Raw genomic sequence first — 17145 nt, forward strand, 5'->3', positions numbered from 1 at the left:
GAAAAGTCTCAACTATTCCAGAGAAGATAAAGCCATGAAAGAATTCTTAAATCAACAGTGAGAGGTCTCAAATATGCTTTAGTATGTCTTAGACCAGACACCTGCTGTTGAGTGGGAGTAATGAGTAGGTATCAGATTAATCCAGGAGAGGAACATTGGAAGACAATCAAGTAAATCTTAAGATTAAGAAGAGGAACTATATGTTAGTCAATAAGGGTGGTTTTAAAACTCTTAGACTACACCACATCAGATTTCAAGACTTGCATTTGTGCTAGAAAGTCTGGTGATAAGATGGTGATTACTTTGGGGGTGGAGTAGTGATTTTGGAGAAGTGTAAAAACCTATCTGAAATCTCTTAGTCTACCAGAGAGAGACCGAATGTTAAAGTTGCAGGAAAGATACTTATTCAGTCTAAGGAAAGTTCTATACAATTGTGGCACCGTTCCAACCTGTCTTAACTACTAGTGTTATTTCCTGAATAACCAAAAGTAGTTGCCAAAGGTATAAAATCCAGTATCCCAAAAGAGTAGACATATAGGGAGGAATTTCACAATATCAAGGATTTTGTGATTAAGGGAAAGTAATGGTGGAGAAAAGGTTGTTGTTAATTCAACCTGTCAGATCGTATTACGAGGAGTTTACTACTACTACACTTGATTTGTATATCAAAGTGTTAATGATTATTTGAAATGCACATTTTGTTTTATATTAGTGCAAGTGGGAGTTTGTTGGGTTTTGTGCCCTAAATAAAACTCATTTCAGTATAATCAAATTTACTTATTAATAAAGATCAGAAATAACATTTTATGTTGCATGGTTCACATGATTTATTTCATGATTATATGTATATAATGTATAAATTCTTTTTAAGTCCAAAACATATGAATTTGTTAAAGATTATAGTGTTGTCAACACAGTGGAATATAATCTTAATTATATGTTCAAAAACTTATTCCCTGATTTGTCAGAACACTGGATTTAGACTGACATGGTATAATCAACGATAGGTATTCTTACACCTTAGAAAAGTGTTATGTCCTTTCCAGGACATTGGCAAAGTTTACCAGTATCGGATGTATGGAGTATAAATCGGAAGGGACCGATATTGAACTCTGATTAGATATATTAAAACTTACCGTAATATCTATTCAATTCAATATCACCTGTTGATCCTAGATCAAATGACCTTAATCCTGATATGGTTAGGTTCGATCTCAAGAGTACTATACATGTTCTTTGATTTGTTAGTTAAGCCTACTTTTGGGTCAGGGTGATACGTACATTTTGGGAACATGATAGTATAATTGAGTGGGAGCTCTACCATAAATATGGAATCTATAACTTCTATAGGAATTTAGAAGTGAAACGATGATATCCTTCGAGCTTGGCTAAACAGAGATAAATGGTGGAGATCTCATTTCACTTTGCTGAAATATCATTTATACGGAGCTAAGTGTTTTAAGGATAAAATACATTGAAGGTGTAACGGTAACTTAGTACCTTTTCAATGTAAATAATCTATTAGAGGGTCATTGATCACATTAGAACAATGGATAACTAATGACGTGTGATCATTGGTATGGGCTCCCAAATAGTAAAAGCCTCCTGAACATGCTTCCTCACAAGGCAGGCTTTGATGGAGTACAAGCAAAAAGTCTTAAGGGGTGTTGGACACTCCCATCCTAAGATGTGGTAAGTTGACTTCAAGTAGGCAAAGATTCTGTAAGAGTTCAGTGCGAGTTGAAACGGAGAAATCCCGATGTAATTGCACAAGTCTTTAAAATATTGCTTATGGGAAGAATAGCCCTTGCCCTAATGTGTTCAACACTCTAAGTCCCCATCCTTGAAGATTCCCTAGTACTACAACACTCATCTTTCAAAATACATTTTGTGAGAAAATAACTAAATTTGCTAGGCGCGACTGAGTGAATACAACATTCTTTTTCATTCCTGATGTCACAAGACCTTAGAACATAACCTACATGAGGAGCAATTGTCGGACTTTGGACTCGATCAATTCTGCCTCGGATGTAATAAAGGGATTCTAAGGAAATTTAGATTTGCGAGCTTTACGAGCCATGATCTCAAATTCCAAGTCACTTGGTGGAAAAGTAACAGTGACTTGTGGTAAAAATAATGGCTTTACTAAGAGAATATTTGCTAAATTAGGCAACTCAGGCCAAGCTTCTTCTCGCACACAAAAATATTTACCCTTAATAACTTCACTTAAGAATCACCTATAATAAGTGGATATCTCTTCCTGGTTGGTCCTAGTGGTGTGCTCTCTAATTTTTCATTGCTTATTTCAAGTATGGTTTGATATTTATGAATTTTAGATTTAAAAACTACGACTTGAAATTAGGGATAATCTTATTCTAAGGGGTCTGGGTGTACATATTCTTGATCAGAATGGGACATTTTATTGTCACAAAGTATAATGCCCTAAAAATTTCTTAGTAAAATAGAGCACAATTAAAATCCCAAATTTTCGAATCACATAACTTTAAAATTTCTAGCCCTAAATTATTAAAAATTCATATAAATCCCTCTTAAGAAATAAATGATACAAAATATGTTGGGTTTTGTACCCTCAATAAAACCCATTACAATCTGATAATTATCAATTTAAAAATTTTGAAGTGATTATGTTAACATGTGTTTTACATGCTTATGGTTTAATATACATATTTAATATATGCACAAAATCAGTTAAATCCAGAACATATATTTATTCACAATTACAATATTGTCAACACAGTGGAATGTAATTGTGATTATATGATTCAAAAGACTAAGTCCTTGTTCATCAGTGTTTTGGATTTACACTGATGTGATAATCAACGATGAAGTATACTTACACTTGGAGTAAGTGTTATGTTCTTTCCAGGACATTGGTAAAGTATACTAGTTTCGAATGTATGGAGTATACATTGGACTGAACCGATATTGAACTTAGACAAGATATTATAAACTTACCGTTGTATCTTTCCAAGTCAATATCAGTAGTTGATCTTAGATTAAAAGAATCTAAATCCTGATATGCTTAGGCTCAATCTCATGAGTGTTATTCATGTTCTTTGATTTATTAGTTAAGCCTAATTTTGGGTCAGGGTGATACATATATTTTGGGAACATGATAGTATGATTGAGTGGGAGCGCTGAACATAAATATGGAATCTATAGCTTCTACTGGTGTATAGAAGTCAAGTGATGATTCCCTTCGAGCTTAATTAAATAGAAGTAAATGGATGAGCTCTTGTTTCAGTGACTATATATTAGATCACTAAAACATCATTTACATGTAACTAAGTGTTTTAAGGGGCCAAATACATTGAGGGGTGGAAACGGTAAATTTATCCCATCTCGATGTGAATCATCTATATAGAGGATCTTTGATCACATTAAGATTATAACAATGGTTAAATGAGATAGCATATCTATATCGTGGAACATATAGAATGCTCTATATAAGTCTGAGAGTGCAATTCCAAGTTCTAAGAGTGGATTCATCAAGGAATTAATGAGTTAGGGATTTACTTGGTAAATTCAGTTCAACTTATTGGAAGCTCAGCAATATAGATCCATGGTCCCCATTCTAGTTGAGACCATACTGTTTGTAAGACTCAATAATTGATTTATGATTAATCAATTATAATTCTAAAAGTTAGACTATGTCTAATTTGTGAATTCTCACTAAGAAGGGATGAAATTGTAAAGAAAATGGTTTCTAGGTTTACTTATTAATTAAGAGACTTTGTATGTCTAATTAATAATTATATTAAATGACAATATTATTTAATAATCTATTTTAGTTATTAAATAATTAGTTTTGGCATTTAAGTGGTTAGAATTGGAAAAATGGTATTTTTGGAGAAATAGAAATAAAATTGTGGAAACTGCAAAACCCAAGTGTGGCCAAAGTCACACCATGGCCGGCCACTATTGTGTGTTTCTCAATTATTATTTTCAATTTTTTAATTGCCAAGTAATTACTAACCTAAACCTAGCCGTTATCTATAATAGGAAAGTGGTGGATCACACCAAATAAGGCAGTTAATCAATTACTCAGTAAATGAGGAGACTGTCTATTTTGGAAAGTTGAGCTTCCCTTTTCCCTATATATAGCAGCCCTCCTCTCTTCCTCTTGCATGCTTCATCATACACGAAATATACAATGCAAAAAGAGAGAGAATTTCGAAATCCTTTGTGAGAGAGAAGTGCCCACACACAGCAAACAGTACCTCAATCATAGATTGGAAGACTGTGAAGGATCACATCCAACTGAAGGACATTCGGGCTCAGGTCTTGATTATACCCCGCGACAGAAAGGAATCAAGGGTTAGAGATCTGAGTGGAAGGAGACACATTATTCCGCTGCACCCACTGTAAGGTTTCTTAACTTTTTATGTGTTTTATTTATCGTTTTAGAAGTTCATATTTAGGTTGTTAAATCAACATACTTGTGAGTAGATCTAAGATCGTGGTAAAATAAATTCCAACAAAATATACATATATGAGAAGAAAAAAAGTTAATCAAAAGATCAATGAAAAATGTTACTTACTGGTTCGATGTAAGAAGTTGGGTCTTGACGAATTCCTTGTTGGATACTCCTGGTGCAGAGGACTTGAACATTGGTAATTCTTAGGGGTGTTCATCAAACCGCCCAAACCGCTCAAACCGCCCGCACCGCAAAAAAAATGTGCGGTCGCGGTTTGAATTTTTACTAAACCGCACGGTGCGGTGCGGTTTGCAGTTTTGAATTGTTAATATGCGGTTCAAACCGCACCGCACCGCATATTATAAAAATACCAATTTTTATATTTATTTAGGTCCAATATGTGAATATTCAACTTAAAGTCTACTATTCTTTCAATAAAAAAAACTTAAAGTCTACTAATTATTGTATTGTTGACACTTCATTTTTTTTTTCATATTTATTTTCAAGTCTTGTGGAATTTTGATAAGTTTTACTCAAAGTTTGTTGTATTTGTGATAGTTTAATTATTTAGTGATAGTCCAAACTGCATAAACCACAAAAATTGCACCGCACCGCACAATTTTTTGCGGTGCGGTTTTTGCGGGTTTTTAATTTCGCGGTGCGGGTGTGGTTTGGGAAATTTGAAAAACCACATGTGCGGGTTGGTTTGAAAAATAGTCAAAAACTGCACCACCCGCACCGCGAACACCCCTAGTAATTCTGGGTTTGATCACTCGAAACTCGGAGGAAATATGTGAAGGATAATGAGGGCATGTAATTTCAGAGAGCAAAATGGTTGAATTTTTTTTAATTTTAAAAGTCTCCTGATTGGTAATGGCAGAATAAGAGGAACATTGGATGTTATACCCTAATAATAAAAATAGTTCGATCGTAATGATGGTTGATTGAACAAATGGGAACTATTGAAAAAAGAGGGATCAGTATAATAAATGCTGAAATGATGCGTACATCAAAGTATTGAACTACCAAAATAAAGCGTGCAATTTTAAAGTGAGAAAAATACGATCGTACCCTTTAAGGAATTAAAAAGTCATTTTTATTTTAAAAAGCACTTTTAGGGAGAAATTGTTATACTCATATATTGAGTAGCAATATGGTACTGACATGTGTAATGAAGCTGGAATATGAACCAGCTCGAATTATACGATAATAACTACATTTAGACAACTTGCCTTGGAAAGTTCAATTGGAAGAAATATTCAAACTCACCTTCTTAAAAATAACATGAGCCATGAATAATAACTACTGACTGATAAGACCAACAAAATGAACAAGAAACAAAAAAGGTCCATCTCGGGATCCATAGAATACACGAGAAATCGACAAATATTTGGAAAGGGTAGATAATGAATTATTCAAAGAGTCTGCAGCTCATTGACCCATATACTCGTGAGTATGTTGAAAGACTAGACAACAATCCAGTATGATTTACCTTGCAATTATCATATTGTGATAAACGTCTCGTGTATGCCTCACTCAATATTAATGGAAGAACATGAGAAGTATTACTTGAATTATACTTAGGTGCTAATTTTTATGTTAAAACATCCTAAGGAGATTGGTTGCATTGCAAGAAGAATAAGGCATAGTATAACTACATATAGATTAGGGGTGGCAAAATGTGTTATTGTGTCGTGTTCGTGTCATATTTTATGTGACCCGCTTTTATATTTCATGTCAAGCGTGTCGACCCATTTTTTGACTTGTGTCTAATTTTCTCAACTCTAACCTGACCCGTAAAAAATCGTGTCGTGTTCGTGTCAACCCACTGTGACCTGTTTTACTATTATTGAAGCTGGAGTTGTAAAAAAAAACTGATAAATTTAGGTTCCATCAGAAAACTTATATACATTTATATATATACTTTGTTATATATATAATAAAAATTAAAATTTTTAAAATATTTTCAATTTTATTTTAAAGAAAATTAAATTTAAATCTTTAATGTAACTTTAAATCACTAAATATATATTTTTAAATAATTATATTATTATGAATAATTTTTATGTTATTATATTTAAAAAAATCATATCAAATGTGTCAAATTCGTGTTAAGGGGGTCATGTCGTGTTTGATTCCTTTTTATTTCGTGTCAAGTCGTGTCGATTCGTTTTTGACCCGCGTCTAATTTTCTCGACCTTAACACGTAAAATTCGTATCGTGTTCGTGTGCCATGTCGAAACTTGTTTTGCCACCCCTAATATAGATAAAGTTAAAAGAGCGGTTGTAAAAAGTTATTTATCATTATCCCATGTGATGTAAATGTAAAATATGGGGATTGCCCATGTTTCACGAACGATTACAAATGATAAAATTCTAAGGGAATAATTGTCACCCAAAACTCATATAAATAGGGACAATATCCATAAAATAGAGGACGACCAAATCTGAGAAGAAGAGAGTGTATTAATATTAGTCTTTTATTGAATTCTGTATACAAATTATAAATCTTAGAATAAGATGGACTCATGGACTATGAAGAATTGTTATTTATTATTATTATTATTATTATTATTATTATTATTATTATTATTATAATAGTGCATACGTGTTTATTATCCTTTTTTTTTTGTCAAGATGTTTATTATACATTATAAATATGTGTTTATTTTAATAAATAATAAGTGAAAGTATTTATTTAATTAAGAAATATATTTATCATATCAATGATATATCAATGTTATAAAAAATAATATACCAAAATATATTAGGTATAATATCTTATGGGCATGCTCTTAATGGGTATTACCTATGAATGGGTATTCTATTATTAGCTATTGGATCAAATCTAATGGTTGATATTTATAACTATTAATTAAATTTTTAAATTAAATATTGTTTATTTTAACCTATTACCTGATGACATGGACGTCATTTTTTATATCTATTCTTTCTATTTTTCTCCTCATTCCATATATATATATTAAATTTTTATACCTTACAATTTAATTATGGCAATTTAAAAACTTCAATAACCATTAATTACACCTTTAAACCTCACTACAACAAATATTTCCATTCTAAAACATATATTTCTTTTTAAAAAAATGCATAACATATATTATAAAATAAATAATAATTTATCAACATAAAAAAATATTAATTATAATCAATTATTTAGCCTATATTGTAATAACATATTTTTCTTATAATTTTTTAATTTAAATTTTAGAAATTTGAGTTTTTATAATAATATTATATTTAATTTTATTTTATAAGATACGAAAACAATTTTTTTTTTCTTATTCTTATTTTTATAATTAAGTAATTCTTGTCTTAAATAAAAATTTTAAGAGTTTGTAATTTTTGTGGTGGTTAGTCTTACATCATTATTTGTTAATCTATATTAATTATTGCATTAGGTAAACTATAAAAAAGAGAATTTATATATAAAAAAAAAGTACAAAAGAGAAGAATAAAATAAAATTCGTAGTGCTATAAAATTTGAATCATCGTATATTGGATATTTGTAATGGTAACAGGTGTCTTTTACTTTTTTATTTAACTTTTCTTATTTGGTTTCATAGAGTTTGACATTAGCAGCTAATTTTTTTCTCTCTCATAAAATATGATGTTTGCTGACTCAATTTTTAGCCAACAACGAAGTCACAAATACAATCACTACAAAAAAGACCATCTTTAGTGACAACTTTTTAGTCACAATAAAAAGAATTTGTGACTAAATGTGACTTTTAGTTGCAACAAAAAAGTTACTTGTTACTAAACATAATATTTAATTATAAATTGTCACTAATTTAGTTTTAGTCATAACAAGTATTGTGACTAAAAGTACATTTAGTCACAACAAATTGTGATTCTTGTGACTAATACTTTTAGCCACGAACTTTTTAATCACAACGTAGAAATGACAATTTATAATTAGTCACAACTTTTTTACTTTTAGTCACAAATTTTATTGTGACTAAAAGTATGATTTTTTGTTGTAATAATAATTTTATAATTAATTAAAGAGCAAATAATATAATATAATAATAATATCTAGAAGAAATCTTCAAAATAGTTGTTATACTAGAACATAACAATTGCTTATTTTAGTTATTGTCAATTTCTCTATTTTCTCAAAATCATGTTTTATACACAATATTCTATTTTCCAGGTCCATATATAATTAGAGAGCATGAACTAATGGAGTAAAGAAATAATACACATCTCGATCTTCTTCTCTCTCAACAAGCAAACAAGTAAATATAGTACAAAAATTTATGTAAAATTTGTAGAAATAAATATTGAAGAAAACATTTTCTAATTTAATTTTTTTTACTAATCACCCGTTTACTTACCAGCACCAAACAAGAAATTCAAGCACTAAATGTAACAAAACAATTCTTAGAATAAGAACAAAGAGCAGAAAAATAAAGCTACTCATTTTTTTTGTCCAACCATAAAATCAAAACAACTTAATTTTTTTTCCTTTAACTTTGAAAAAAAAAAAACTCATCAAAGAGTGTTAGTGTGAAATATCACTAGTGACCCTCATAATTTAATAAATTTCTATTGTTAGTGTAAAGATAAAGTAGTAATTTAAACAAAATAAGTGAGTTTTTAAAAATAACTTTTAATTCTTTAATACTATTGGTTAGAATTATTATACCTTATTGTTAAATAAAATAAATATATATTTTTTAACAAAAAAAATGGGCATTTTTTATTTTTACACTTCAAAACGGTTTTTTTTTTTTTTGTATTTTTACGGAATTCTACATAGAAACCCATATATTGCAACTAGCATTGCAACCTAAATTGCAACAAAAAATCGTATAGAAACTCCAATTGCAATTAGCGCTACAACCACTTTAGAAACCCAAACCGTAAATTTGAAAAAAAAAAGTTAAAAAAATAGTAAATAGGGTAATTCCCCCCAAAAAATAATTATTGGTACCCTGCTATAGGAAGTCAACATATCACCACATCATCATCTTTTTAATACCCATCAATGGGTATTTAAAAGCTGATTCAACTGTTAATTGGACCCAAATGCAAAAAAAAAAAAAAAACACTTTAAAACACAAAGTCCAATAGATAGGAAGGGAGGAAAAAAGAATAAAAAAATAAAAATAAAATTAAATAATAATAATAATGCATAAACTAAGAAAAAAACCTTTCAACAACTAAGATAGATCTTTAATGTTGCATTATACATTTTAATATTAATGTAAGGATAATATAATAATTTAAGTAAAATAAATTAATTTCTAAAAATAATTTCTCGAAATCATCATTCTCTATAATTAAAAAAGGAAATATATATTTTTTTTTAAAAAAAAAACTTGTTGGTAACCTACTCTACCAAGTCACTAAATTGCCACCTCATCAATTTTTTTACTACCCATTAATGAGTATTACCCATTAAGAAATCGTCCAATATCTTATTTATGTCCAAGTATAATATTTATTATAACAAAAAATAAAATAAAATATATATAATATAATATAAAATTTGATATATAATATTAATTATACTAAATAATATTTAATTATTAATAAATGTTATATATATTTTTTAATATATGTTATATATTGAATGTATATAAAATTAAAATTATATTTTTTATAAGTAATAAAATGTAAACTTAAGTACTTCAACTCTAATGATACGCTTGTTTGGCATCATCATCACTCCAGTTTTTATACAGTACTAACTGGTTACGTACCACCTTACGACATCTCTCGATGAAGCTGATAATACTTCAAGCTTAACATCAGCCTCTTCATGGTGGAAATTGTTCTAGTCTCTCCAACTACTGCCAAAAGTGAAAATATTTTCTTGGCAAGTTCTCCACGATGCTTTACCTATTGCTCTTTGGTTCGAAGAAAAATCATTACGAACTCGACATACTCTATCTGCCATCACGCTTGGGAAATAATTGGCCATACCTTCTTTAGCTGTAAATATGCACAAAAATTTTGGAGGTTTTTGAACCTGAAGTTCAATTGGCAAGCATGTTCTTCAATGCGAAAAGCTGATTACTTATTCCATCTAAACTCAATGTATTCTAAATTTGAGATGAAATAAATCTTTTACACACTATGGTCGATTTGGAGTGAAAGGAATAAAGTTGTTCATGGTCAAAGTGCTAAACCAGCTAAGGATCTTGCTTTTTATGTGACTATCTACCTCCAAAACTATCGACCAACAAATCTCAAGTACCACGCTACTGCCACTGTTGATCAATCACAACTAACATCCCATGTTCCCGGTCCACTACCATGGAAGCTGCCACTTGCTGGTGCATTAAAACTAAACATTGATGCTGCAGTGGATGTAAAGAAGAATGTTATTGGTATTGGAGCTATAGTTCGGGACTTAAACAGATGTGTTACTGCTGCTCTCTCCATGTCGAGAATTGGAAACTTTTCATCTCATGAAATGGAGGCCAAAGCGATTTTCCATAGCTTAAACTGGGCCTTACAACAGCAGCTGCTGATTTCACTTGTAGAGATAGAACAATGATAGTTTCTAATTCTTTGAGAGCTCCCTTCAATGTAATCTCTTCTTTTCATGATTTGGTTGTAGATATTTCTTATATTTTATCTTTTTTTTCCTAATGTAATTGTTTCTCATGTCAAACGTACAACTAATATGGTTGCTCACAGTTTGGCAAAATTTGCATTAAGGGTGGACGAGGCTTGTTTTTGGTTGAAAAATATTCTTCTACTTATTTACTCTGTTATTGTAAATGACTATCTATATTAATTTTTAATAACAAGTATTTTCAAAAAAAAAATGAACACTTAATTTTAAATAAGTATATATAATATAATAAAGTTATATAATATATATATATATATTGCTATAAATTTTTATTTTCTAAATGTACGTATATATATTACTTTCTTATTTCACATCATTTCATATTTATTTAAGTGTTATAAAATATTAGTTGACTTTTACCTTTGCATTCTCAATCATTAGATTTTATTAATCTATATTTGGCTTCTAAAGTAACAAACATTAATCGATTTTACTTGGTCATCCTACAATATTTGCTAAGTCTTCCAAAAAATTTGTTAAGCCTCTAAGAAAATTGTTAACACTATTTATAATTGACAATCTCATGGTCGTTTTTGGGAGTAAATCGATACTCTTAATTTACAATTATTTCCTTTATCAGCTTTTCCTTTTATAGTTTATACATATGCTCTTAAAAATTATCATTGAGTATAAACATCAAAATTTATAATAAACATATTTTAAGAAATTAAAATTCTCTTATTCTCAGTAGAAAGGTATTTTCTTTTCTTTCATTTTGTTCTCAAGTAGTTGTTTTGATTCAGTTTTATGATTCATCATTACCCATTTGATTTTTTCATAATTTCTTTAGATGAAATGAAATAATATGAATTTTGTGTAGTTAGTTAAATAATGTATGAAAAACTCATTTACATCCAAGATATGCTTGCTTCTCCTGTTTTATAAAATTACATTAAAATTTAAGAGCAAAAGTTTTTGAGTTTACTTGGTCAGTTTTGGAAACTAAATCAAACGAGCCATTACATCATTACTTAGTGTTTTTGATAATGATAACATAATTTTCTTCCTTCAATATAACTTAAAATGGATTTATAATGCTTGATCTCTTCCTTGTTCTTTATTATTATATGATAACTTTTTATAAAATTATTTTGAAGAAGACATTTTGATTACAGAAAGGATCATTAAACATAGTTTATTTCTACAAAAGGTAATATAAAATGGCAGAAAGCGAGGATATTCAACCTCTTGTCTGTGATAATGGAACTGGAATGGTGAAGGTATTGATTCAAAATTCATTATTTTGTTATTTTTTTAGAGCATTAACGAGTTTTCTTGAGATGCATTTTTGCTCAATTATATTTTTGGTATTGATATTGAAATTTTAGGCTGGTTTTGCTGGTGATGATGCTCCAAGAGCTGTATTTCCTAGTATTGTTGGTCGCCCTCGACACACAGGTGTGATGGTTGGTATGGGCCAAAAGGATGCATATGTAGGAGATGAGGCTCAATCTAAGAGAGGTATTTTGACTCTAAAGTATCCAATTGAGCATGGTATTGTGAACAATTGGGATGATATGGAAAAGATTTGGCATCACACTTTCTACAATGAGCTTCGTGTTGCCCCAGAGGAGCATCCAATTCTCCTTACAGAAGCACCACTGAATCCTAAGGCCAATCGTGAGAAGATGACTCAAATTATGTTTGAGACATTCAATACTCCAGCTATGTATGTAGCTATCCAAGCGGTCCTTTCACTTTATGCAAGTGGTCGTACAACTGGTAAGCAATCAATAGATCATTTGCGTGAATTTTTTTTCCCTTTTAACTAATGTTCTTTTTTATGTTTTGTTGTTCCTCAGGTATTGTTCTTGATTCGGGTGATGGTGTGAGTCACACAGTTCCCATCTATGAGGGTTATGCCCTTCCACATGCCATCCTGCGTTTGGATCTTGCAGGCCGTGATCTCACAGATGCCTTCATGAAAATTTTAACCGAACGCGGTTACTCTTTCACAACTACAGCAGAGCGAGAAATAGTGAGGGACATGAAGGAGAAACTTGCCTTTATTGCTCTTGATTATGAGCAGGAGCTAGAGACATCAAAGACCAGCTCATCTGTTGAGAAGAGTTATGAGTTGCCTGATGGCCAGGTGATCACCATTGGCGCTGAACGATTTCGGTGCCCTGAAGTTCTCTTCCAGCCCTCCATGATTGGAATGGAAGCTGCTGGTATTCATGAAACCACATACAACTCTATCATGAAGTGTGATGTGGATATTAGGAAGGACCTCTATGGCAACATCGTCCTTAGTGGTGGTTCAACCATGTTCCCTGGCATTGCTGATCGAATGAGTAAGGAGATTACAGCTTTGGCTCCAAGCAGCATGAAAATTAAAGTTGTTGCTCCACCAGAAAGAAAGTACAGTGTTTGGATTGGAGGTTCCATTTTGGCATCTCTCAGTACTTTCCAACAGGTAATGGATTGGATGCACCATCACATAAATGTACATGGTAAATTTTTTTACATGTGTATGGAAAAACTGTCTATACTAACTATTTTGTTGGTTTTCTTGATGTAGATGTGGATTGCAAAGGCAGAATATGATGAATCTGGACCGTCAATTGTTCACAGGAAATGCTTCTAATCACAAAGATTAAAAGGTGGACAAATAACTAACACTACACACATTTTGTATTACAGAAATAAAAGCTTCTAATTAAGTGGCTACAAAATCTTCTTGTCTATTTATTTTTATTTTTTTATTCTTGGTTTCTACTTTTGCTATGAAAATCTTTCATTGATCATATTTATTTCTCTGTCGTCATCTTTTACTATATTGGAAAATTAAGCACGGCGTTTGTAAATTTTTACTAAGATTTATCTTTTTTTTTACATAGATAAAGTTGTATATTGTACAGTACTCATCTGCTTAGCAAATTTTTTTTATCACATACTTATTTGAGTTCTGAATTATTATAGTATTTTATTGCATGTTGAAAATTTAAGCATCATTTTTACTCATTTGGTTTAAGTTGGATAATTTTTTTTACCTTATTCACTAGAGCATTGTCATAAGGTACTCTATAATACCCAACGCGTTAGAAGATATGCCATATTTATTACGATTTCTACATATTTTATATTAACTCTTGAAAGGACTATGATCAAGTTTCCAAGAGTTTTAGTCGATGTGGAAAATTGACAATCCTCCAAAATTGATAGCCTATGTCAATGAACGAAAACAACTAGTGGATCAATCTGTTAAGTACGAATGGTTGCCAACAAAGTGTGCAACATGTGCCTTTTTGGGACATACTGTAGCCAATTGTAACAAATGCAAACCAGTAGCTTGGAAAAAGAAGCAATAAAGAGAAAAGAAAGACGACTCAATAGACAACAAGGAGAACTTGAGTTCTGGTTCTGAGCTACAGCAGCAAGCAGAATCTGATGGAAAAATCCAACAATAATACAAAAGAGAAAACGCAGCACCACTATACTGGTGCAAGTTCTAAAGTATCCTCACAAGAATGCAAGGAAAAACTAGTAGAAGATGATAACTTATCACAAAAAAAACTAGTAGAAGATGATAACTCTAAGGTTCGGGTGCTGAACAAGAGTAAAGATACAAGAAATTAGATAACCCCTAGAAGAAAAGGTCCAAAAACAGTCATGAAATCGAGCACTAATGCTACAATCATAAATGGTTATGAGGTTCTGGAAAAAGATGATGAAGATGCAATCGTTTCTGGTCAAAAATCTCTTTATGATGGATAGATCCAATATCAAGGGGTGGAAAGTTAGAGGGCTGAATAAAAAAGAGAACCAACTGGATTTGTTTGATACGTGTAATCTGAATAAAGTCGGTTTTGGTGCTTTTTTGAGACCAAAATTAGACATGAAAAAGCTCAGAGTATGATGAATAACTACCCTAATTGGAATTGGTACTCCAGTCAGGTTATATCTTATCGTATTATGCTAATTTGGGTAGATAAATTGGTCAAGGTGGAGGTGGTCTTGGAAGATAATCAATTTGTGCATTTCAAAGTAAAAATAGTTGGCTTCAAGGAAGATTTTTTCAGAACAGCAGTGTATGGAAGTAACTCTTTGATGGAGAGAAATGATCTTTGGAGTAAACTTGATGCTTTTGGAAAAATGAGACAGCCATGGATCATTATAGGGTACTTTAATGCTATGTTCTTCTATAAGGATCGATGTGGAGGCAGACAAGTTAAAGATTTTAAAATTCATGATGCTCAAGAATGCCTCGCTTTGGGTCAAGTTGATGAGCTAAAAAGTCATGGGGCTAACTTTACTTGGTCTAACAAGCATGAGGAGGGGGAGAGAGTCTACTCGAAATTAGATAGAGTCTTTGCTAATGAGACTTGGCTAGACTGGTTTCCGAACACTGAAGTAAGATTTGATTGGGGAGCTATCTCAGACCATAGTTTCTGTCTCATCAAACTTTTAGAAGCAGGCGGTTCTTGTTTAAGGCCATTCAGATTCTGCAATTACTGGTTGCTTAAAGAGGGGTTTAAAGAGGTAGTTTCTAAAGGGTGGACGGACTCCAAGGAAGCTAATCTCTTCAACATTGTGAAGAAGCTTTATAGGATCAAACACTCTCTAAAAATCTAGTCTAAAGCTGAGAAGAATGATGTCACAACTTAGTACAAGGAAGCAAAAGAGGAGTTTAACAAGGCTCGGGAAGATTTGGCTGCCAACCCAAGTTGTCATATCATGGGCCGAATTGAGAAGGTAATGTATCAAAGGTTTTTAACCACTAGACAATAATATATTCGCTATCTTCACCAGAATTCGAAAGTAACTTGATTGAGATATGGGGATGAAAAGTCTAGTTTTTTCCATGACATCATGAAAAAAAGAAAATCAGATAATAAAATTGTGGCTTACTGGAATGGTGATACAATTATCGAGGATTATCCCAAAGTAGTTAATCATTTTCTTCATCATTTTTGTAATTTTATGGGAAAGAAAAGCTCAACTACTAGAAGGATAGATGAGAGTTGTTTCGACAATGAGTATAAATTGGATCTTCTGCAACAAATCCAGTTATTTGGCCTTTCAATAAAGCTGATGTTAAGAAGGCGTTGTTTGATATCCACACATCCAAGAGTCCAGGCCCGGATGGTTTGGGCTTCAAATTTTTTAAAGGTGTTTGGAATGACATTGGAGAGGATGTTTCCAAAGCAGTCCTGGGTTTCTTTCAGAATGGCATTCTTCCCAAAGAGCTTAATGAGACTACTATTTCGCTTATCCCAAAGAATGACAGTCCCAAAAATGCGAGTGATTATAGACCGATAGCATGCTGCAATACATTATATAAATGTATTTCAAAGATGATCTGTGCGAGACTTTCAAAGGTGCTTCCAAGTCTAATTCATGATAATCAAGGTCCGTTTATTAAAAATAAACAATTGGCTCACAATATCTTAATTTTTCAAGATCTTCTAAAAGGCTACACAAGGAACAATATTTCAACTAGAAGTATCTTCAAAATATATCTGAGCAAGGCGTATGACATAGTTGACTGAAGGTTTATCTCTGATTCGCTCAAGGGCCTTTGTTTTTCCTCCAAGTTCAATTCTTGGATAATAAGTTATCTCCTTGGTGCTTCTTATGTTCTTATGATGAATGGGCGGTTGCATGGTACTTTCAAAGGGGAGAAAGGTCTTCGCCAAAGGGATCTGATGTCTCCTCTTTTGCTTATCGTAACTATGGAGTACTTGATGAGATTATTGATGCCAAGGTCCAACTTGAAGGGATTCAGATTCCACCCCTTCTGTAAGTCTATAAAGCTTGTGAATCTTTGTTTTGCAGATGATTTAATCATTTTTTGCAAAGGTAATGAAAGCTCTGTTGGTCATATTCTAGGGGCTTTTAATACCTTCAGTGAAACCACGGGCCTTATTGCCAACAAGTCCAACTTTTTGGCTTATTTCGGTGGGGTAAAAGATGAGTGCAAAGCCCAGCTATTGGAGATGATGCAAATGGAAGAGGGTAGGTTTCCTCTCAACTATTTGGGGGTTCACCTTAGACCAAAAAAAATGGCATGCTTCTGATTGCGGCATTGTATATTCTTGACAAAATTCATAAGAAACTTCACAACTGGGCTAGCAAGAATTATCCTTTGTG

At 31.6% G+C, this 17145-nt stretch overlaps 1 protein-coding gene across 2 annotated transcripts; it reads left to right on the forward strand.

Annotated features, from left to right (window-relative positions):
- Positions 1-11478: 11478 nt before the first annotated feature.
- LOC115701478 (actin) lies at positions 11479-13965 on the forward strand. 2 transcript variants are annotated; one of them, XM_030629291.2, is made up of 5 exons: positions 11479-11747; positions 12203-12272; positions 12381-12774; positions 12855-13468; positions 13574-13965. In XM_030629291.2, exons 2-5 carry the CDS (start codon positions 12213-12215, stop codon positions 13637-13639), a joined length of 1134 nt encoding a protein of 377 aa, XP_030485151.1. In that variant the 5' UTR covers positions 11479-11747; positions 12203-12212; the 3' UTR covers positions 13640-13965. The 2 variants fall into 2 exon arrangements, with proteins under 2 accessions (XP_030485151.1, XP_060958559.1); XM_061102576.1 differs by having other exon boundaries at positions 11590-11747; positions 12168-12272.
- Positions 13966-17145: the final 3180 nt, after the last annotated feature.

Source organism: Cannabis sativa, chromosome 8, assembly GCF_029168945.1.
Source record: "Cannabis sativa cultivar Pink pepper isolate KNU-18-1 chromosome 8, ASM2916894v1, whole genome shotgun sequence".
Taxonomy (NCBI): Eukaryota; Viridiplantae; Streptophyta; class Magnoliopsida; order Rosales; family Cannabaceae; genus Cannabis; species Cannabis sativa.